Source organism: Pangasianodon hypophthalmus, chromosome 2 (assembly GCF_027358585.1).
Source record: "Pangasianodon hypophthalmus isolate fPanHyp1 chromosome 2, fPanHyp1.pri, whole genome shotgun sequence".
In the NCBI taxonomy this organism is placed as follows: domain Eukaryota; kingdom Metazoa; phylum Chordata; class Actinopteri; order Siluriformes; family Pangasiidae; genus Pangasianodon; species Pangasianodon hypophthalmus.
The window spans coordinates 5706656-5730056 of NC_069711.1; the positions used below are offsets into that span (position 1 = coordinate 5706656).

Sequence of the window (23401 nt, forward strand, 5' to 3'; positions counted from 1 at the left end):
GGAAACAGGCCACAGCTGGCCATGAAACTGCTTATCATTCAATTGTCCCATTACTTTTGAACCTGTGAAAATGGAGGAACTCTGTAAAAAATGGCTGTAATTCCTAAACGGTTAATGCAATATTTTTGTTAAACCCCTTGAATTAAAGCTGAAAGTCTACGCTTCAGTCACATCTTGACTGCTTCATTTCAAATCCACTGTGGTGGTGTACAGAGGCAAAATTACCAAAACTGTGTCACTGTCCCAATATTTATGGACCTGACTGTACCAACTGTCAAGCATGGTGGTGGAGGGGTGAAGAATTGGGCTACTTTAGCAGCCACAGGACATGGTAAATTTGCTGTCATTGAGACAATGATGAACTCCACTGTATACCAGAATATTCTTGAGACAAATGTGAGGCCATCTGTCCAGCACCTTAAGCTGAGCCGAAATTGGGTCATGCAACAAGACAGTGATCCCATGCACGCCAGCAAATGAACATCTGAATGGCTAAAGAAGAAAAAAAATCTAGCTGTTAGAACAACCAAGTCAAAGTCCAGACTTCAACACCACTGAGATTCTGTGGTGGGATCTTAAGAGAGCTGTGTCTAACTGAATGCACTGAATGCAGAATTTCTCCAAAATGGTGTGAGAGACTGATAATCTCCTACAGAAAATGTTTACTTCAAGTTATTATTGCTAAAGGTTGTGTACATAATTTCCCCCCACCTGGTTTCTGAATGGTGCTTTACTTTTTGGACAGATTGACTTCCTACTGAAATCTGTTTTTTTTTTTTTTTTTTTTTTTTTTTTTTTTGGTCACCTTAGGTTATTTGTTTATAGAAGTTGCTGAGGACTGCACAATTATTATTTAGACCTTGTTAAATAAAAACATAGGATTGAAGGAGGGTGTACTTTCTTTTTCCCATGACTGTAAATATCAGGAAATGAAAGTTGAAATTCTGATCTATCATCTCATTCATCTTTTGATCTCAAACACAAATGTCTTCAGTGTATTGCAAAAACAAAAGAATCGGCCTTGCAGGTCCAGTACTTTTAGAGGGGACTGTGCACACATGCAAGTGCACACACACTCGCACATACACACAGGCTCAACAATGCTGAACAGCTGAAGACTGGAAAAAGAGTAGGCAACTGTTTTTCCCCCCCAATCTTCAATTGTTTATTTTTGGTGAAACTTTTTGGTGCCCACTGATTCCTGTTCTTGGCTGACTGGAGTGGAACCCGATATGGTTGTTTGCTGCTGAAGCCTGTCCACATCAAGGTTCAACATTCTGATGTTTGATGTGAACATTAACTGAAGCTCTTGAACTATGTCTGCATGATTTTATGCATTGTGCTGCTGCCACATGATTGGCTGATAGCTACATGAATGAACAGGTGTACAGGTGTTCCTAATAACATAGTCAGTGTATGTATATACTATGTGATTCATAATTGTTAAGGAATTGTTTTGTTGTATTAACTATCTAGCCCAGGCTCTTGCAGGCAACATAACTAGTGTCTTTTCTAGAAATCTCTAAAATGCAATTTTAAATTTTTTTTACAAATCTATTTTACAAGTGAGCCCTGGCCAAGAAGGCTGCACAATAGTTACAACAAACAACATTCAAACAGGACATCATAAAATAAAAAATCTTTAAATTTTCAATTTTTTTTGTCTTAGATGCTCCTCCATCTCCCATCTCTCTCCATGACCGCTTCAGTTCTCCAGCGGCAGGCAGTGCCAAAAGGCGTTTGTTTGGTGATGATCCTCAACCTCAGTCTCCAGTGAAGCGAATATCTGTCACCCCCGTGAAAATCATACCCAACACTTCTACAGAAAACAACAACCAGAACATGACCACAGCAACTGTCCTCTCCATGGCTACTTCTAACGGCCAGCAGCTCAACATCCCATTGCCAGGTGTGTGTGTGTGTGTGTGTGTGTGTGTATTTTTTGTTAGTATTGATTTACTTGATGGAGTGTTGCGACTGTAAAGGCTTATGTTTCAACTGTGCCAACCTGCTTTGATTGTTTAATACAAAATTATGAAATTTTAGCTTTCCATTTCAACAGTTTTCAACCAAGGACTGAAGAGCTCATACAAAGTGCAATGCAAAAGCAAAAACGTCTGCAAAATCTCTGTGAAATTAATTGTTTTAGAATTTATTAAAGTAGCTGTATTTTATTGTAAATTGTATTAGCCTTCCTCAGTTGCTAGAGATCTGGATCAGCTACCATATGCGATGACCGATAGAGAACATTCCTATTTGTAGTGATGAAGAATGACATGGGAAGTATCACGGTAATCCAGGTACAAGCGAACCAGCTGAACCCCCTCACCGCCCAGGTGCTGCTCACCTCCCCAAACAAAGCCCCTGAGGTACATACACAACCAACCAACAGACCACGCCGCACAGGATCCCTTGCACTCTTTTTCCGCAAGGTGAGGTGGAGTAAAACACAGAAATCAGCTACCTGTTTATTTTCTCTGTAGTGATCAATCCAAATGTGTTTCTATTCAGTTATCTGGCATACATAGTTACTACATACGAGTGTTGTCTCTGGGACCTTTACATATAATTACATTATAATACAAAATTAGACAAAGACAAAGACATGGTCCAGTATAATTGTAAGTATTACTTGCTTAAGATACAAATTGGTGCTAAGAGTCTTGTTGTTGTTCTTTAAACATTTGTAAAATTTTCTGGAATAAGATTACTTTAAAAGAGTTGATAATCTATAATCTAGTGTTTAAAAAAGTTTGTTTTTTTAATTAATTAAAATTATTATTTATTTTATTTTTTTGTAAAGGTGTATCATTTAGCAAGTGTGCGTCTCAGAGATCTATGTCTAAAGCTGGACATCTCTGCAGAATTAAGGGGCAAAATCTGGACATGCTTTGAGCAGTCTTTGGTCCACTGTACAGACATGATGAAGGATAGACATCTGGATCAGCTCTTGCTCTGTGCGGTCTACATCATATGCAAGGCAAGTAGTAAAATCACTTGAGGAAGTGAGTGAATGCATTGCCTATTTCTGTGGTAAACAGTCACATTCTGGAACACAACAGTACCAAGAATCATATCACTCTAACATAGTAAATGTTTTATTTTAAAGTTATAGTGTTTAACAGAGAATGTGTAAAACAGTAACATCTGTGACAAGCTGTGTTGACAAGATGCTGAATTTATAATGATCCCTTTCATAGATCTCAAAAGAGGAGCACACTTTTCAAGACATAATGAAATGTTATCGGACTCAGCCTCAAGCAAGCAGCCATGTAAGTAACAAAGGTATTTTCAAAAGCATAGAACTGGTGGGGTAATAACTGTGTGTTTGTGACCATGTGTCTAGATATACCGCAGTGTGCTGCTGAGGAAAAGAGTCAACGAACAGCAGGCTGATGACAAAATGGAGGTTGATCCACCAACAGATCAAAGTACAGATGCCCACCTGCTTTCAATAAAACCTTCCAATTTTATTTTTCATATGAATACTTAAATGTTTTGTGTAATAACTGAGCCAGCATTTATTGTATTGCTTCTGTTTGGATTCAGCCAACGGCAGGACAGATCAGGGTGCCAAAGCTAAGGCTGACAGCGAATCGGATGAGGACAGGGGTGACCTCATCCAATTCTACAATTCTGTTTATGTTCTGAAAATGAAATCTTTTGCACTCAGATATGCTCATCCAGCAGCTGATAGTAGAGTATGTATACTTTTTTAAATAAATTTTTCTCATTTTGACGTGAGTTTACGTAGCCTAGAAATTCTCTTCTTTATTTGCAGAGATTGGCAGAAGTAGTCAAAGTAAGTGTAATAAGTAACTCTTTCTTTATTCCTTACTTCTCTCACACACCCACAGGTGGATGCACCCCCGTTATCTCCATTCCCCTCACTGCGAGCTCAGCCTCTCTCCCCACGGCGAATATCTCAGAGACACTCCGTCTATTTGTCTCCTCACAAAAATGGTTCCTGCCTCAAACACAGCTCTGCCTACACATACAAGTTTACTGGCAGCCCATCTAAGGTTAGAGGTTTCTCACCTGGTTATTGTTTTATGTTCATATGTTTCAATTTTTATACACTGTGCATTTCACAGAACTGGTTACAAGTCAGCTTTAGGTACTAGTTGCTAGGATTGGCATTTAGTCCAGTTTTTGCTCTGGCAAACAACACGTTTCATTTTCTTAATTTAAGCTCCCATTCATGTCTCTCCCATTCCATGTGTGGAAGGCTAGCATGACTTTATCTGTTTATCTGTTTGGCAAGCACAAACAAGGTGATCTAAGATGCATCAGCAGTAGGTGATCTGTTGCCCCTGGACTACAAAATAGGCAGAAAACAGATATTGAGATATTACGAGATGCAACCCAACTGGCAATTCCCGATACTATAAGCATCTGAAGCCTTAAGTCTTGGGTATAATGCAACAAAACTGGCACATCTAAATTTGGGGGTCTTTTCCCAAGGTTCTACACAGAACCTCTTAATCTCTGCCAGGTTGGATGGGAGTGTCCCTGCAGTCCAGGCAAACTCCAAACAAGCAATCACAGGCCTTTTACTGGGGAATGATTTCTGTCATCATAAAGGCCTGATTGATGGAGTGCTGCAGAGACAGGTTCTCCCATCTCTAAACAGGACCTCTGAAGTACCGTCAGAGTGACCTTTAGGTTTTTGGCCACCTTCCTAGCTAAAGCCTCTTCCCTTTTGCTCTTCCCTTTTGCTTTGTGTAGGTGAGCAGTTCTAAGAATCTCATTGGTTCAAAATTTATTCTAAGAGAGCTTCACACATTGGCTGAGGTACGAATGTTTATTTGTATTTTTATAAAGATTTTTTGCCAGGTATTCTCCCTAATTTAGTTTTGGCCAATTCCCCATTACCAGTTAGCTCTCTCCTATAATATGACCGCTACCAATTAGCACTTGAAGCCAGCCAGCTGCACCTTTTCGAACTGCTGCTCATGCTGTGTCACAGGGCAGGAAAGCACTATCTGCCCCCTTTCATATACATGAGCTCACAGATGCACATGATTGGCTAGTCTTGCTGTTATTGATTTGGGAGAGAGTGTACGCCATCCCTCCCACCCAGAGAGCATGGGCAATTTTGCTCACTTTAGACTCTGTTCACACCTGGGGTCCCTGGAGGACTAGTGGGTAGGCCTTGGCGCTCTCACCCGTGTCCGGGTTCGATTCCTGGTCAGGGAACCAACCCTAGCCACTGGGGTTGCACACGACAGTGGGCTGCGTCAGTAAGGGCATCCGGCATTAAAACTGTGCCAAATCAAATATGCGGACCAATGATCCGTTGTGGCGACTTCTAACAGGAGCAGCCGAAAGAAGAAGAAGAACAATGCTCCATTCACACCTGGCATGAATATGCATTCTGGGTGATCAAATCATAAGTGGACAGACAAGACACAAACGTTTGCACCTGGCATTATCAATGCGGCTCCAGTGACCACTTGTGATAGGATTTTATACATTGTTTCCACAGGAAGAAGGGTGTCATGCACATTTATTTCCATACAATTATCGCAATGATTATCGCAATGATTAGATATTTTCCGGCTAGGGCGATAACAACCACTAAGTGAGTCCTTTGCTGCCAGGGACGCATCGAGACGCATTCGCGTTCACACTACCCATTACAGATATGATGTGACCATATGCGCCTCAGACCACCTCTCAATGTGGTTTGAGTGATTGGATCACAATGCGTCTTCGAGGAAAAAAAAAAGTGATGTGATATTACAGAAAATTTGTGTAGCCATATCACTCTACTCTCTTCTAACAGAATCATTCTCACAGAGTCATCTGTATTAATACACTAGGCTAGCTAACTAGCTTGCCATACATTATTACATTCTTACCTACCACATATGAGCCCGCTCAACTAGGTTGCAATGGGTTAGCTAACAAATTAGATTTGTCCAATTCTACTCTGACAAGCACCCTCTCACCAAAGGAAATGAATACGTGTGTAATTTTAACAGGCTTTCACTGGGCTTTGTGAGTGCTATTAATCGAATGTTATTAATTCTTATTAATGCTAGAGGGGGAAGGAGAGAGCGCGAGAGGTGTACCCAAGGCTTGTTAGAGATTAAAAAAGTGCTCTACTTCCTGAATAAATAAACTAATAAATAAAGGATTGCAATGTTTAAAGATCACTTCACAGAAATGTGTACATATAAACCTGCAAGTTATTTCTTTGCCACAACCTTATTGTTCAAGGATAGTGCCAGTATAAACTGTTAAATTAAATGCATGTGTGAGTGATGTACATATTTTATAATACTTTTTGTTACCTGCTTGTGTGTTTTAAATGATTGCTTAATATGGTAATTTTTTGATGAATGTGTTTATTTAACAGTATTATAACTTAAAGTAATTATTTTATTTATTTCTAGCTTACTGTAGCTTATTGTCTCTTCCTGACTTTCTTCAGGAGTTGAGCGACATCAACCGAATGATCCGTCAGGGAAGTGTGAGCAAGAAGAGAGCTTTTACCATGGAGGGAGATGAGACCGAGTCTCCTACCAAACGTTTGAGCCAGGAGAGTGAGGATGTGCTGCTCAAACGCCTGCAGGATGTTGTGACTGAGAGAGCCAATCACTGACTGATCATGCACGTGATGCATGTGTCCCCTCTCAATGATGAAGCTGCAACTTATAAAGTTTGTAACATTCACAGACCAATTACAATGCAGCATGACCTTTATAACCAAAGAGCACCTCACAGTCCTGGCCAGGGTGCTGAGCCAGTGGATCATGATTGACAGTCTATTGTAGAAAATTAAAAATTGTGGGCTTTGGTAGGATTTCACATTCCTTGAAAATTAGGTAAGTACTTGGGTATTCATTTCAATCATTCTCAAAAGGCAGCAAAATAAGTTAGCAACACATTGTTTAACCAGACATTGTACTTTATCTTGCCCCTATGGTATATGAAGCATCATTCACAGCACTCTGGAGGGGAAAAAAAAAAATCACACACAGATTTTCTGTATACATTAGGATGTATAAATGGGGCTTAAGTGATTATTTTACTGACCACATCATTAGTGTGTTCAACCTTTGTGCTGCAAACACATGTAGCACTGTATTATGTTGTGTAGTATCTACACTTCTGAGTTATTATTATTTTATCCAAGTCATGTTATGTGGAGAAATTTGTGTTCTGATGTACATCACTAATAGCATTGGTATATAATGTCACCAATTTAATCTTCTTAAGCCTTAGATGCTTTGGCTTGAACAAAGTCAGTGTTTACACGGTCTTTAATTGTGGTCTCTGTGATTACTCATTTTAGTCTTATATTCTTATTCATTCATATTTTTTTATTGTTTTGTTTCCACTGTAATGGAGCAAGTAAATATTTTAAAAACCTCCATTTATTAATTTGGAATATTCTCGGTATTCTCAGGAAGTCTTTTATCTTTGGACCTGAATAATTTTAGGGTGAGAATCAAGCCTTAGCCTTCTGAGGACATTGTTGGATATTATTGTTTGTTGTTCAGAATAGTGTTTTTGAATGTCTTGTTAATACACAGCCAATAAATTATTATTGGTTAAAAGGCTTATTGTAATTGTTTGAAAACCAAAATCTCTAAACTATGCAAATATGCATGTCTCAGTGCGTCAAGTTCAAAATTACTTGTCATCCTTGGTAAGAACAGTCACATATTTCAACAGTCCAAACAGGCCAGTATTGTTCTTGTCAGCTCATTGATGCATAGATTAAAATTTGTTTGATAAAGTCTTGCACTTTAAGATGTCACAGTGATCTTAACATTATTGTCAGGTCTAGGTTATACTACTGAGGCCATGCTTCATTAAACATATAAGGGTGTCTCACACGGGCAGTCACATAGGTTTCTGCCTGCATACTTGAATGTGACGTGAATGTGTCAACTAGGGGCAGAAAATAAATCTAAACGATCATGTATTTAATCTCAATTCTTTCTGCATGTAATGCTGAAGATCAATACTACTTACATCTGGGTTCTAAATCACTAGATTCTTGGCTATTAAAGCTGACCAGACTGGGACTTTCCAAAGAAACATTACATTGCTATCAATATGAAATAATCTCCAGCTGCAGGACCACACACCAAAACCAAATAAGCCAACATGAGATGGTGGCACCCCTAGAATGTTAAGCATAAGCGTATACAGTACATGCAGTGTTAATATTTGATGGTGCTTAATTTCTAGATACTACTAGCAAAGCAGTAGTTTAAAAACCTCTTGTAAGTGTGACTTTTTTTTTTTTTTTTGAGGCCCCTCAACCAGACAGCCTGCGAAAACTTTCTGGCAAGCTTTATTTTAAAAATAAAAAACAAGAAGTGTGTGCTTCCAGTTCACATCTATATAAGTATCTGTTTATAACACCTTATCTGTTCAATTAAAATAATTTATTCATGTTCATTAACATCCCAGTGTACACGAGTGTAGAATTATCCATTGCTTTATCAAATTCCAATATGATAAAATCTCATTTCTGTGTCTCTAGTTCTATCTGAAAGAGCAGTATCTAGAGCAGTGTGACTACACTTTCCTGTAAATGGACAACTCCAAAACTTATCCATGGGTAGACTGAGTGGATAGAAATGAACAGCTAAATGAGAAGATAAAATATTGATGACGATACAAATTGCGGATACCAAAAACCGTAGTGATCTTAATTCTTGATTCTTAAGCTGTCATACTAATTTGATTAATGGTGCCAAAAAGACCTATAATATCACTTATAATATGCATTTTCAAGACCAATAGTATTGAGACCCAACCCAAAACCTTGGTATGAAGACCAAGATGTTTGTGTACTGGGTCACAAGACCCAAAGGAGGGGGGCCAGGGGGCCAAAAGTAATGTTTCAAATGGATAGAACGGTGTGAGGTAATTTATTTTTAGTGTGGGCCCATTCAAGATCTACTGGCAGAGATAATACTACATTGCATCTTAAAGTATCAGACAGACATTAATTTGAAATGGCCCAAATGATTTGTTGTTTATTGAATAAACAAATAGAAACCATACTGGTCATTCAAACAAATTACCCACCTATAAGAAGTCTAGACTGGTTGTGCTGGACTCAACAGCTGTATAGCTGAACAGTTGTACCCTGAAGCAAAATACACAAGAAACAATCAAGTGACTTTCAGGATTACATTAGTGGATTTCATTTATTGTTATACTTAAACTCTTGCAATAAACCACATTAAATGCACTTTCTTGTAAGTCATTTTTATTGCACAAGAAAAGATCACATACCATGGATTTAATTGTGATTGGTCCACAAGGGAATACAGGAGCTATTTGAACAAAAAAGAAAAAAACACATACTCATTATTGAGGATTTTTAGACCAAGATGAGACTTTTTTTTTTTTTCCCCTTTTACTTTTTTGTAGCCTTGTACTGCCATGTTTCTGCCATATTTCTACTTACTGAACCCTGGCTATTACCAAATGAGCTGTGTTCTGTTCTATTTGTAATCAGCATGCATAAAGCCTGTTCTCCAAACTAAGACAACAACAAATAAAACAAATCCAGAATAAAAAAATCTAACGGTTGAGTGTGGGTATATTCATTATAACCACAGGGCTCAGATGTAGGAAACATAGAACCTACTTGTTTATTTATAGTGTAATTGGCGTTTATTGGCATGTCTGGATAAGCAAGCATTGGTAGGATTATACTGAGCAAAACTCACAAAACAGTTTGCCCTGTGTGCATATATATGGTGTGTGTGTGAGTTTATGTTTATATATATATATATATATATATATATATATATATATATATATATATATATATATATATATATATAAACTTGGCAATTGAGCCACAGCTGAGGGGCACTTTTATTAAGTAGGGCTGCACTGTAGGGCTGATAAATGGAGGGCAAATCTTATTTGTAATGTTTTTTGTCCATTGAAATAAAACAAAGATTTATTCTACACTTCTATACATTCTACACTCCAAAACACTGAACCAGTGGCACACAAAACTGCCAAACAGCAGTCTCATCTGAATATTTGAATACAGATTTTTGTCTAGCATTGTACTGTTACCAGTTTCTGGAACATTTCTACATGTATATGAAAGGTTATAAAGGATAACACATTTGGTGAGAGGAAAATACCCTGCGTCTTGACTGGGTATTTTTATGTACATATTGGAATACACAAATACAACAACAGGCAAGACTATGGACTACAGTAGAAGAAATAATAATAATAAAAAAACAACTGACTAATTGATAAATATCAACAAAGAAAGGATAATGAAAAGACATCTTAATATTACAATAACATAAAAAAAAAAAAGTAGACCTTAAGTCTGGACCCATATATTGCATATTTTTTTCTGATTTGTTTAATTGTATAGAAGTGTTTTGACAGCATCCAAATCTGTATGTTTTCAAATAAATGGTGCATTTTAGAAAATCAATGCAGATAACTACAAATATTCAAAAAACATTCTGTATATATACTCTGCTTTTTTGAAGTTTCTTAGAAAAGGTCTAATGAAGTCATAAAGCAAAGCTTTTAAAAAAAACATGATAGAATGTTGTGCTTTACAGAATTGTTTCAAGGGAGCAAATCTTTGGTCCCAGCAAACTTGTGGGAGAAGTGAACTTGTATGCTGATGAGAAAAATCAGTCAAAGCACAAAATTTTCCCCACCCCATGGCATTAGCATCTTCCCCACCAGTAATGTTCATCATGTAGGGATTCTGTCATTATATCCAGAGGTTTTCATCACAGTGTGGTTGGATTTTTAAATGGTTTTGATGGGAAAAGCAGTAAATTGAAAACAATACCATTTTATGTACATATTGGCTAGTGTAATTTATTAGTTTACTGTTGTATTAGCAGGAAAAGATCAAGTGTACAGAACACAGTGCATGGAATACTGTGCTCTTTCGTTAGTTTCTTTGATCAATTCCACACACTGTAACATACAGTCCCCTCTGAAAGAACTGGAACAGCAAGGCCAATTCTTCTGTTTTTACTATACACCTAAAACATTTGGGTTTGAGATCAAAAGATGAATATGAGATGATAGATCCAAATTTCAGCCTTCATTTCCTGATATTTACATCTAGATGTAAATATCAGAACATGACATGACACCTTTTGTTTGAACCCACAAAATCAAAAATATTGGAACATGTGAATGTCCTGAAATAGAAAGAAACCACTGGTCTATGAAGAACCAGACATTGAACAGGTCAGCCAAGGAAAACAGCAGCAGTTGATGACAGAAACATTGAGAGAGCTGTGAAGAAAAACCCAAAAACAACAGTGACATTACCAGCAGCTTCCACAGGGCAGTATCACAAGCCACTGTTCATAGAAGACTTTGAAAGCAGAAATATAGATTCGAAATTGTCAAAGAAATACAAAGATGAGCCACAAAAGTTCTGTAACCAAGATTAACCTCTACCAAAGTGATGGAAAGGCCAAAGTGTGGAGAAAGAAAGCATCTGTTTATGATCCAAACATACAGAAACATTCTGTCTTCCAATTTACAGAGAAATACATACAGTCTAATTGGGAGGAACTTCATCTTGCAGCAAAACAATGACCCAAAACACACTACCAACACAACAAAGGACTTCATCAGGGGAAAAAAAATTGGAAGGTTTTAGACTGGTCAAGTCAATCACCAGACCTTAACCCAGTTGAGCAGGCATTTCACATGCTGAAGAGGAGACTGAAGGGAGAAACCTTTAATTTACTTATGGACTTTTTCTTTAAGACTATCTGTTCCTATACTTTTTCTCACCCAAAAATTGGGTGGTCTGCCACCAAACATACCATGTTTTAAGTTGTTTAACACATCTAGATGTAAATATAAGGAAATGAAAGCTGAAATTCTGATCTATTACCACATATTCATCTTTTGATCCCAAACTCAAATCTCTCCAGTGTTATAAAAAAAAAAAAAATAAAAAAAAAAAAAATAAAAAACAACTGGCCTTGCTGTTCCAGTACTTCCAGAGGGGACTGTATAAATGATTATTTCCTCCATATTTAAAATTCAGCTGCAACAAATCAAATGATACAATTAGATTTAAAATCAATAAACACAGGCTTTACTCAACATTGTGGCCTGTAGGGCACTGCAACTAAGCAGACAGCTAATAAATGTTACACATTTCCATTTAGTAATAGTCTGATAGTAAAATAGTGAAACTATATTGTATGTTTTTTGGATAGATTCTTCTACATTTTTTTGCGTCAGGACAGAGACAGTGTTGCTTAAATACAGAACTAGACAATTTTACGATTGTTGTGATTTTTTGTAGTGGTTTTGTAGTGTTGATATAGAAATGTCCCTCTGTAAGGAACGAATGCACAGTTTCCAGCTAATCATAAATTAGTATTTTCTGTGGCCATGGTATAATCTTTAATATAGGAATCAGAATTTATGCACCCACAGAAGCTTTAGTTAGGGTAGCAAGAGTGCTTCCCATTCCAAAACACAGACACCTTAACATATACAGTCCAAAATGAATATGTAACAAATACTGTGAGTGAATTGCTAAATAAGCCAAATATATTTTCAATAAACTGGATAAATGAAAGAAATATCTAAGGAAATATCAAATGAAATAGCATATTTATATTTGGTGATTAGTAAGGCAAAAAAAGATAGTACAGAGTTCTAAGAAGTGACAAGGCAACAAAAAAAATGTAACACAAAAAGAAGACTGGGTATAGATGAGAAATATAATGTTCAAGTTTACATGGATGAAAACTGTCCTCTGCAGGAACAGACATGTATGTACATGTGTCCACACAAACATCTATACAATAAACAGAAGAAATAAGAACGCATATAAGACAGAATACAGTTCCAGATAAATATTCACCATAAGGACCGTGCAAAATGTTTTCACATCAAAAACAATGTTAAGAAAGTGAATTCAAGAATGTTAGGCATAGAAAAGTAATATAACCTAAGGAACTTAAAAAAAAAAAGACCCTGCTGTGAGATTTGGAGAGAAAAATGTGTCAACAAAAAGTCTTGGGTGTCCATCTAGTGTACAATATTGGTAGATACAAGAAATACTAGCACTGATTTACAGTTTCTCCCAATGGCATAATGACGATAAAAAATAGTGTGCTTTTAAACAAAAGTAACAGCAATATACAGCTATATAAATTTACATGTTTTTAAAAAAATCTTGACAGATACTACTCTACACTATTTTCAGATGCATCAGGTCAGACAAAAGCATTTAAGCAAGGCCTTCTTCCCCAGAAACAGTTTCTCATCAACTCTGGGCGCTTTTACTCTACATGTAAGACAAAACACAGCAATGATATCAGTTAACAATGAAATGTTAATTTCACTAATAGTGTTCATATGAATGAGATGTTCAAACACAATCTTCACCCAGTGGCTCCATACCTACAGGTACTAAGGTATAGAGGTACTAAGATTCACTAGGAATCAACACATGAAATCCTAATGACGCCTTGTCAAATCCAAGACCACTCCACCCTTAATTGAAATAATTCTCACGGCATCTCTGGGGTGTTAGAATGACACTGGGCAAATATATTCCACCTCCATGCGCCCCCACCCCACCCCACCCCCAAATTTCTGGATTGTTCTTTGTTATAAATGTTAAGCACTGTTTTCTTCTCTATTCTTATGGTTCAACTGCACTCATTTTGCACTTTGTATTTATGTATAGCTTTCTACTTATTCATAAATGTTCTGCTCCTAGAATTTAGCAGCAAGCAACTAGTGATGTGCAACTAGTGTTGTCCATCATAAGAGTAAGAGCAGCAATTCTGCTAATAATCCACCCATGGGGAGTGGGCTTTTAATACAAATGTGAAATGTTTACAAGTATTTCTATGAATAATCTAATCAATTCATTTTGAAAGCAAATGAGCATGTTTTTTTTTTCTATAACCCTGTAAGCACCATAAATTAAAGACAAGACTGTCATGTCATTTCACAACACCTGTCATCAACTTCAGCCATTTTCTGACTCTTCCCTGGAACTTGGGAATTGTGTGTGGATTGCGTCCAGTAGGAAAAAAGAAAGAAAGAAAGCAGGATCATTTTGATGACATCCTTTGTTAGTGTTAGTCACTTCTAACACTGGGCTAAGTGTGCCATACACAACCAGAACAAGGCAGGTGACCTCAGGACCCATTTCCATGACGCAAGGGTGACATCTTCACATTCAAAGTGATGTTTATTGGGTATTCTTGTGGTAGTGAAATGCAAGTGAGTGCATGCTATTACTTTATGGTAATTTCAGCAAACTCTTGATAAGGGGTATGTCAGAGAATTCACCTGTTTTGATTATGCAGCAGATCTATAAACATTAAGAAGTTGATAATCAAATTTCTTTACACAAACTTTTACCAACACAACACAAAGATACTGTTGCTCACTGGACAGCAGAGTCTACTACACATCCTGTGTTACATCCAAGCCATCCTCTTTTGGCACAGGCATGCTGCACTCTATTGTTTTCTCTGCCTCTCCTTTTATTTCCTCTACTGCTTTGGCTGTGTTGACCACAGATGGGGGATCACTAGCATCATTACTTGTAACCTTACTGGTGTCCACAGCTGGCAAAGATTCTTCCAGCCTGCCCTCTTTATGCTTACTCTCCAGTGTCTCTATATCCCTCATACCCTTCATCTCCCCATCCTGTACCTCCAATAAACCATTGTCTTCCACCCTTCCTTCATCCCTAATTTTCTTTTTCTTCTGCTTAGTAATGCCAGTGCTATCTGATGCTGATGGAAGTGCCATAATACTGCCATGTGGCAGGAACATATGGGGATACAGTAATCCATGAGGCATTCCTGGGATCAAAAAGGGGTTGAAGGTCAAATGGCTCCCACTGCTTGTAATGCTAGCAGAACTGCTAGTAACAGTGGGACTGGGAACAGCAGGTAACATTTTTTTCTCATTCTCTCCTAGCGTTCTCTCATCTGTGCTCCGTCTTTCAGTACTAGGTTCAGGGCTGGCTCTCTCTTTAGAAGCTGCTGTGCTGGAGCTGACTGCAGGGCTAGGGCTTAAGGCCACAGTGGCAGAGGATATGGAAGTCACTGTTGCCGTGCTGGAGGAGCTGGCAGCTGTGGTTACTGTGGAGGCTGTAGCCGATAGTGACTGGTTTATCATTCCACTTAAATGAGTGCCATACATGGGTGGTTGCACTGCTGACATACTATGGAGCATCATAGGTAGCATACTTAGGCCATTCTTAGCATCTTCTCCTGGTAGGGCTGTAGCCAAACCAGGTGGAAAGCCCATGAGCCCACTTATCGGAATGCCAGGGACATTGCGGAGGTTGGGTAAGTTAACCAAGTCCATGCCAATAAGCCCATCATTCATAAAGAGTGGTCCAATGCCAGCAGGAAGCTCAGGAGCTTTGGGCATCTCACTGCGGGGTCTTCTACCTCTACGACGTGTGCTAGGATCTCGATTCACTGGCTCCGTGAGAATCCGGGTGAACTTTCCTTCTGGGAGGAAACCCTTAAATAATAATCAAAAAAAAAAAAAAAACAGTATCACTTAATGAGGTACATAACAAATAAACTGGGTTCTCAAATTAACCTAACAGGAACTGGTCATGAAATAAATGTTTTATAAATTTAATCATACAAAGAAAAAAAAAAAAAAAACAACACCCACAGAAGAGTGTCTACTTGCAAATAATAAGCATTTTTAAAATTTAGAAACTAGGAAACAGAGAAGGTTCAGGTTCAGTTATTCTGGTTCAGTATTCACTGCTAAGTTTTAGGGCTTCATTTCAAAATGACACTGGTCAAATATATTCCACCTCCATGCCCCCAAAATTTCTGGATTGTTCTTTGTTATAAATGTTAAGCATTATTTTCTTCTCTATTCTTATGGTTCAACTGCACCCATTTTGCACTTTGTATTTATGTATAGCTTTCTACTTATTCATAAATGTTTGCTCCTAGAATTTAGCAGCAATATATTGTGTTGTTTACTGGATGCTTTGCAACATGGTAGCATTAATGTTAGGAGGAGAGGATATTTGTTGTAAATCGTACTTTTCAATTTGAAGGCTGTATTTGGGAATTTATTGGAAGCCACATTGTAGTTACACTCACCGAGCACTTTATTAGGAACACTTGTACACCTACACATTTCGTGCAATTATCTAATCAACCAATCGTGTGGCTGCAGTGCATTGCAAAATCATGCAGACATGGGCCAGCAGCTTCCGGTAATTTTCACATCAACCATCAGAATGCAGAAAAAATGGGATCTCAGTGATTTTGACCGTGGCATGATTGTTAGTGCCAGACAGGCTGGTTTGAGTATTTCTATAACTGCTGATCTCCTGGGATTTTCACATACAACAGTCTCTAGAGTTTACTCAGAATTATGTGATAAAGAAAAAGCATCCACTGAGCAGCAGTTCTGCAGATGGAAATGCCTTGTTGATGGGAGAGATCACCGGAGAATGGTTCGAGCTGACAGAAAGGCTACAGTAACTCAGACAATCACTCAGTACACTTGTGGTAAGCAGAAAAGCACATGAGAATGCACGTAATGCACGTCGAACCTTGAGGCAGATGGGCTACAACAGCAGAAGACCATGTCCGGTTCCACTTCTGTCAGCCAAGAACAGAAAGCTGAGGCTGCAGTGGGCACAGGCTCACCAAAACTGGACAGTTGAAGACTGGAAAAACATAGCCTGGTCTGATGGATCTCTATTTCTGCCATGGCATACAGATGGTAGGGTCAGAATTTGGCACCAACAACATGAAATGCAAACTGCCTTGGTGTGTAATGGTGTGGGGAATGTTTTCTTGGCACACTTTGGACCTGTTAATACCAAACAATCATTGCTTGAATGCCACAGCCTATCTGACTATTGTTGCTGACCATGTGCATCCCTTCATGGCCACAGTTTACCCATCTTCTAATGGCTACTTACAACATGATAATGTCAACGTGTCACAAAGCAAAACTCATCTCAGACTGGTTTTATGAACATGACAATGAGCTCAGTGTTCTTCAGTGGCCTTCCCAGTCACCGGATCTTAACCAGTAAAACACCTTTGGGCTGTGGTAGACCGGGAGTGTTGCAGCATGAAAGTGCACCTGAAAAATCTTCAGGAATGCAATCATATCAACATGGACCACAATCTCAAAGGAATGTTTGCAACATCTTGTGGAATCCATGCCATGAAGAATTGAGGCTATTTTGAGAGCAAAGGGCGTATTAGTATAGTGTTCCTAATGAAGTGTTCCATGAGTGTATATGCTGATATTTCCTGCTTCCAATACCTAATTAATTTTGAATAGCATAATGGAGAATAATTGTGACTTCCACATTCACACTTCTAAATTGAAACACTACCACATGACCACCTTTACGTATATGAGTAAGTCATCATAGGAGGGGCAACCCCCTTTCATTACAGTACCTAAAAAGGACCTGACAGTGGTTCTCTTGTTAGTCCTATATGTTTATCTGCCATTACTCTATCTTTGTTACTCTACAATCGTTTCTCTTCATGAAGTTAGTTTAAATGTGTCATGATGTGTGCAGTCATAGCTGTAAAAGCAGAGTATGTGGTACAACATCCCCGGAAAGGAACCAAATTCTATTTATATGTATGTATTTCAATAAACTTTTTGAATTATTCCTTCAGGTTACTTATTTAATGGGAATGATTAAATTATTAGTCTAATTATTGTACCTTGTTACTTTGTTAGTTTCTACTGTTTGATTTTGAGGAAAAGCCCTGTTTAAATAACATTACTGGTGTCTTCTTAATTTCATGCTGTATAACAAAAATATAGACTGCTAATGTACATTTTACATGGCAAAAAGACTGTTTACAATATTAAAATATACAACCAAGTATTATTATTCAACCAAGTAATTTAAAGAGAATTTCAAAAAAAAAAAATTAAACATGCAATTCGCAAGACTTACTGAATGCTTCACCACATCTGCCCAGTCAGGAGCCACAAAGTATTCTAAGTTTGCATCTAGCCATTGAGAGAGCTCCTTAATGGCTGGGGCCATTGCACCACCCAGCTAAGGGGAGAGAAAATAAAGCATCAAAAATCAGTGTTATCTCACATTGTTTATATAACTTGCAATTAGAAAAAAAATAGAAAAGGGCATGTATGTACAGTTCTTACCCTGCGACCTGTGTTCCGGTGCACTACTGGGACTCTCTCCTCACCAGTCAGGGAATTAACATCCAACTTCGTAGGGTCTTTACAACGGTGCCTCCTCTGCTTCGGACGTTCAGCAAAACTGTGCAACATGCTTGCAGTCTGAGACTAACAGATGATGAGGGAATTAGAACAAGAACAATTTCAACTCCTGTGCTTTCTTTTTGGCCAAACAACATTTCAATTTATTTGGAGAAAGCTACTTGAGCTGTGTGTAAATGTTCATTGTAGATTTTAAGTAATACATAATTCAAAAATGCTAACAGTTAAAGCTAGTATGGGGCACATTACATAAATTAAGTTTTTTGTTGTTTTGCTCTCTACTTTAGTATAATTTTTAATAGTACAAAATTTAAAGTTTTAATTAGTAACTGCAAATATACAGTCCCCTCCGACAGTATCGGCAAGGCCAATTCTTCTGTTTTTGCTATACACTGAAGATAACTGGGTTTGAGATCAAAGATGAATATGACACAATAGATGAGAATTTCAGCCTTCATTTTCCGATATTTACATATAGATGTGTTAAACAACATAGAATATGGTACCTTTGGTGGAAATTCACCCCATTTTTAGGTGAGCAAAAGTACAGTATTAAAGTAAATAACACTTAATCTTTGGATACATATCCCATGCTTGCAATAACTGCATTAAGCCAGTGACCCAGTGACATCACTAAACTGTTGCATTCTTCGTTTCCAGGCTTGTACCACAGATTCTTTCAGTTGTTGTTTGTTTTGGGGGATTTCTCCTCTTTAGAAGGTTGCTTTTCAAGACAGCTCTCTTGTCTTCCGTTTGTCCTTTTAAACAACAAATGCAGTCTTCACAGGGAAAACCCAGGGCTCAAACCAAGAGTAGACATTCAGAGCTATTAATTGTTTAAACAATCAATCTAAAAGGGCACACCTGGGCAAAAAGAAACACCTGTCAGTCACATGTTCCACATGTTTTTTTGATCACATGAAAAATGAGTGGGTTCAAACAAAAGGTGCCATGTTATAATTTCTTTAACACATCTAGATGTATATATCAGGAAATGAAAGCTGAACATCTGATCTATTGTCTCATATTCATCTTTTGATCTCAAACCCAAAAGTCTTCAGTGTATAGCAAAAACAAAGAATTGGCCTTGCCATTCCAATACATTTGGAGGCTACTGTGTGTAAGTTCATCCTTCAATTTTATGGAACCTTAGACAAATAGCAGCTATTCCAACTAGAAAACTGAGAGACAAAACTGATTTTCACTGGATAAAACTATTCAATTGTTAGAAAATTAACAGAAGTGCATGTCTGTTTATTTAACGGCAATTCACAGCACCTAACCTGTACTTTTATTATTGAAAGGCTTGTCTGTTGAATGCAAAATACATTCCACTGTTTTGAATACAGTTATCCTGTTTACATTTTTCCCAATCAGATCCTCAGGTCCAACCAGACTTTTTTGGAAGTACGTAGGTATGTAGCTAGCAGTAGCTATCTACTTTTTTCCTTCTTCTAGATATGCACCATGCAAAGAGACCACAGTCCACAGACAACTTGTTTTGTCTTATTTTCTATTAGCTCACAAGACAGAGGTTCACAAATTAACAAGCTAAACTAGATAAAGTCGTTAAAAGGTGGGGAAAAAAAAAAATGCTACCAGAAACAAAAATGTGTCTCTCATGCCCTGCATAATTTTTCAGTTCAGTGAACTGGCTTTTCCACTGTGTCTCCCGTATTGTTGTAGCGATAAAATATTAAATGCTATGGCTGTTATTTCTTTGTCAGCTGGATGGTGATATTGCGAGTTTATGCTAGCTGTGTCCTTTAATATGAGCATCCAGTGTGTGTCAATGCCATTAAAGCAGAACATTAAGTGACTGACAACTAAACTAAACTAAATCTGATTAAGAACACAAGGTGTAGATATGGATACATGAAATGCTAACATCATCAGAATACACCAGCATGGCCTCAGATGGTTTTATCACAAACTGCAAAGTGAAGATTTAAGAACATAAAGGCCTTTGTAAAGTTTACTAAAATACATTGAAAGACTGGTGAGATATGTGACCAGATGAAACATTAACCTGTATTAGAAGAATGAAATGAGGGACACATGGTGAAAAAGGAGGTGCTCTTTATGATTATCATCATTATTGCCATCATTGATGAGACCTTACTGCACCCAGTAAGGCCACCCTTGGTGAACAGATCTGAGGGGAGAAGTTAAAGAAACAGCAATCCTAATGACCCCTATGAAAGGTACAAAAAAGACTAGGGCCTCAGAGTTTTTCCCAATGGACAAGAGGGTTATCTCCAAGTGTTGGGAAGGAAAACTGACTGTTGTTTGTGCACCAAATAGCACTTTGGAGTATTCAGCCTTCTTGGAGCAGGTGCTCAAGGCAGTAACCCTAGGACAGACTTGTGGACACCAGAGGTGAGGGATGCCATCAAGTTAAAAAAAAGAAGACTTCTGAATAATGCTCATTGAGGGCTTTCCTGATTCAGTTGAGAGCTACAGAAGCACCAGAAGGGCTGTGGCAAAAGCAGTTGCAGAAACAAAACTCCGGCAGAGAAGGAGATGGAAGAGGCAATGAAAAAAGACTTTCGCATGGCTCAAAATATGTTCTGGCAAACCAGTCGGCACCTCAGGAGAGTGAGGGAGTGTTGACCTCTACTTGGGATATTGTCGAGCAATGGAGAGAACACGTTTAGGAACTCTTTGCACTTTAAGGAACATGCTGTCCCTTCAGGAGCCAGCACCAGAAATCTCTGGTGTTTTAGACTCCATCTCTGTGGCTGAGCTAGAAGAAGCAGCCTTTATTTGTCACATATACAGCGGAATGAAATTCTTCAATCAAATTCAGTGAAGAATTTCACTCAGCAGTGTGAAAGTCTTTTTCTTCGCATATCCCAGCTTGTTAGGAAGTTGGGGTCAGAGCGCAGGGTCAGCCATGATACAGCACCCCTGGAGCAGAGAGGTTAAGTTAAGGGCCATGCTCAAGGGCCCAACAGTGGCAACTTGGCAGTGCTCGAACCCCCAACTTTCTGATCAGTAAGCCAGAGCCTTAACCATTGAGCCACCACTGCCCCTGCTAACTATGGCAGTTAGAAACTAATTATGGCAGTTAGAAAATTTCATAGTGGTAAGGCTGCAGGAGTGGATGAGATTTGGCTGGAGATGTTGAAGTCACTGGACAAGGTTGGGGCTGTGTGGTTAACATGCCTCTTTAATGTTGCATGGAGATCTGGGACAGTGCCCTTGGGCTGGCAAATTGGTACTGTAATCCCTATTTAAAACAAAACAAAACCAAAAAAAAAAAAAAAAAAGGGTGTTCCAGTTATAGGGGAATCACACTCCTTAGCCACCCAGGAAAGGTCTATTCCAGGGTTCGGGAGAAGAGACTCCCTCCAAAAGTTGAACCTAGAATTCAGTATGAACAATGCAGGTGCTTTCCAGGTCGTGGAACACTGGACCAGCCCTTTACCCTTATGGAAGTATCAAGGTATGCAGAGAAGATTTTGGCACCATATGAACCAGACCTCCGATCTTCCGGAAAAGGGGGGGATGCTCCCTTCAGGTGAGGGAAGAGACTTTGCCTCTGACAGATGAGTTCAAGTATCTTGGAACAAAAGTGCAGGAGACGGACAAATGGATCAGGTAAGCAGCAGCAGTGTTACAGTCACTGTACCAGTCTGTGGTGGTGAAGCAGAAGCTCAGTTTTTGCGAACAAACTTTACCAGTCAATCTCCTCCACTTTTTTGTGGTTTTCATGGGCAAGATATCAAGATACAGCCAAGGTCAGTTAGGTCTCCAGTATGTGGGGCTAGAAGTAACATCCCTTTTATTTGCAAAGCTCTCTGTTTACCCATGAGCTGTGGGTAGCACAACTGAGATCCCACCACAGGGTAGCCGGGCTTACTCTCCATGATAGGGTGAGGGGTTCAATGTTCTGGGAGAACTTTGGAGTACAGCCACTTTTCCTCTGATTTGGGAGGAGCCAGTTGAGATGGTTTGGGCACCTTGCAAGGATGCCGCCTAGTCAGGTCCTGGTAGACTCTCCCAGTTGTCTTGTGAACAGATGGGGATCCCCCAGGAGGAGGGAATTTGTGGCTGGGGCTAAAGAAGTCTGGGCAGACTTTCTCAGCCTTTTGCAACCATGACCCTCACCAGGATAAGTGGAAGAAAAATGAAAGAAACAATGAATGAAATGTCCTGAAACACTGCCACTCTCCATGTACTTGTGAACTGCATTGTAATACAAACACTCATGTTAACATAACATCCATTCACTGTTAATCATGTTAGCATGTTTAAGTAAAATATTCCTTTCAGAATCTTACATCATTCCCTCACTTTCAGACCCTTCTAAATTTGTGTGACTGACCATTGAAAAAGCAGGAAGCTCCATTCTGTAGCTTGGGTTCTGTCTGAGCCATTCCATCAGGCCTTTACTGGCTGCCTCTCTGTCAACACTCATGGTCAGTGACTCTGAGGGAGGGGGTACAGAAGCGGGATGGGTGGGGCAGTCAGGCTGAGAGGAGGTGGAGGACACAATGGGCTGGTTGATAGTCTCTGGCTGCCCCTTTAAAAAACCCAGAATTTGGTTGGTTACTTCATTTACCCTCTCAAAAATTACACTGTTCCACATATATCCAACTAACCATCTTCATAATCTCCCTTACCTTTGCTTTACTTAAATTTATGTCTCGTTCCTTCACCAATCCAAGGTCAAGTGTTTCCACATTTCTCCTTCGACCTCTCCTCCTCCTCATTATTGAATCGTCACGACGAAGGCTGCCATTAACAATCTGCCCTGTAACAGGGTGTACAAGTCCTGCTTGCAGAATACCCGCCATGTCCAATCCCATCAAGCCCTCCATGGAGCTTAGGTTAGGCATTTTGTGAGGTGCTGATTGGACAGCATGGGTCACATGTCTCATAGATTCAGCCTCCCTACCAAATGCAATTTCTGTTGCCTTAGACAGATCCATTGCAGCTTCTTGCCAACCATTTAGGAGGAGGGCACCCCCATGGTGGGAGATGCCACGTTGGATTTTTTCTCCAAGATCGATTGGTTTGACAGGAACCTCCGTGTTAAACCCACACTTGGAACGCTTGAGTTCAGAAAGAAATGCAGGTGTTACTAACCGTTCCTGGAGACAGTGGGAAAGAAAGAAAATGACTTACATGTTGTAATTTTACA

General features: G+C 38.8%; 2 protein-coding genes across 10 annotated transcripts in view; one reads left to right on the top strand and one right to left on the bottom strand.

Annotated features, from left to right (window-relative positions):
- The window catches only part of rbl1 (retinoblastoma-like 1 (p107)), a 40917-nt gene extending 33345 nt beyond the window's left edge, over nt 1-7572 (top strand). The window contains exons 15-22 of the mRNA XM_026913686.3: nt 1670-1909; nt 2263-2432; nt 2804-2980; nt 3201-3272; nt 3347-3431; nt 3550-3701; nt 3858-4022; nt 6440-7572. Coding sequence (XP_026769487.1) covers nt 1670-1909; nt 2263-2432; nt 2804-2980; nt 3201-3272; nt 3347-3431; nt 3550-3701; nt 3858-4022; nt 6440-6610 — 1232 coding nt within the window. The 3' untranslated portion in view covers nt 6611-7572. The remainder of the gene's footprint in view (nt 1-1669; nt 1910-2262; nt 2433-2803; nt 2981-3200; nt 3273-3346; nt 3432-3549; nt 3702-3857; nt 4023-6439) is intronic.
- Nucleotides 7573-12607: 5035 nt separating this feature from the next.
- Nucleotides 12608-23401, bottom strand: part of chd6 (chromodomain helicase DNA binding protein 6) — a 102008-nt gene continuing 91214 nt past the window's right edge. For all 9 annotated transcript variants that reach the window (XM_053228965.1, XM_053228979.1, XM_053228961.1 and 6 more), the window contains 5 exons: nt 22881-23351; nt 22583-22780; nt 18175-18318; nt 17963-18067; nt 12608-15516 (listed from right to left, as the gene is read on the bottom strand). In XM_053228965.1, coding sequence (XP_053084940.1) covers nt 14440-15516; nt 17963-18067; nt 18175-18318; nt 22583-22780; nt 22881-23351 — 1995 coding nt within the window. In that variant the 3' untranslated portion in view covers nt 12608-14439. The remainder of the gene's footprint in view (nt 15517-17962; nt 18068-18174; nt 18319-22582; nt 22781-22880; nt 23352-23401) is intronic.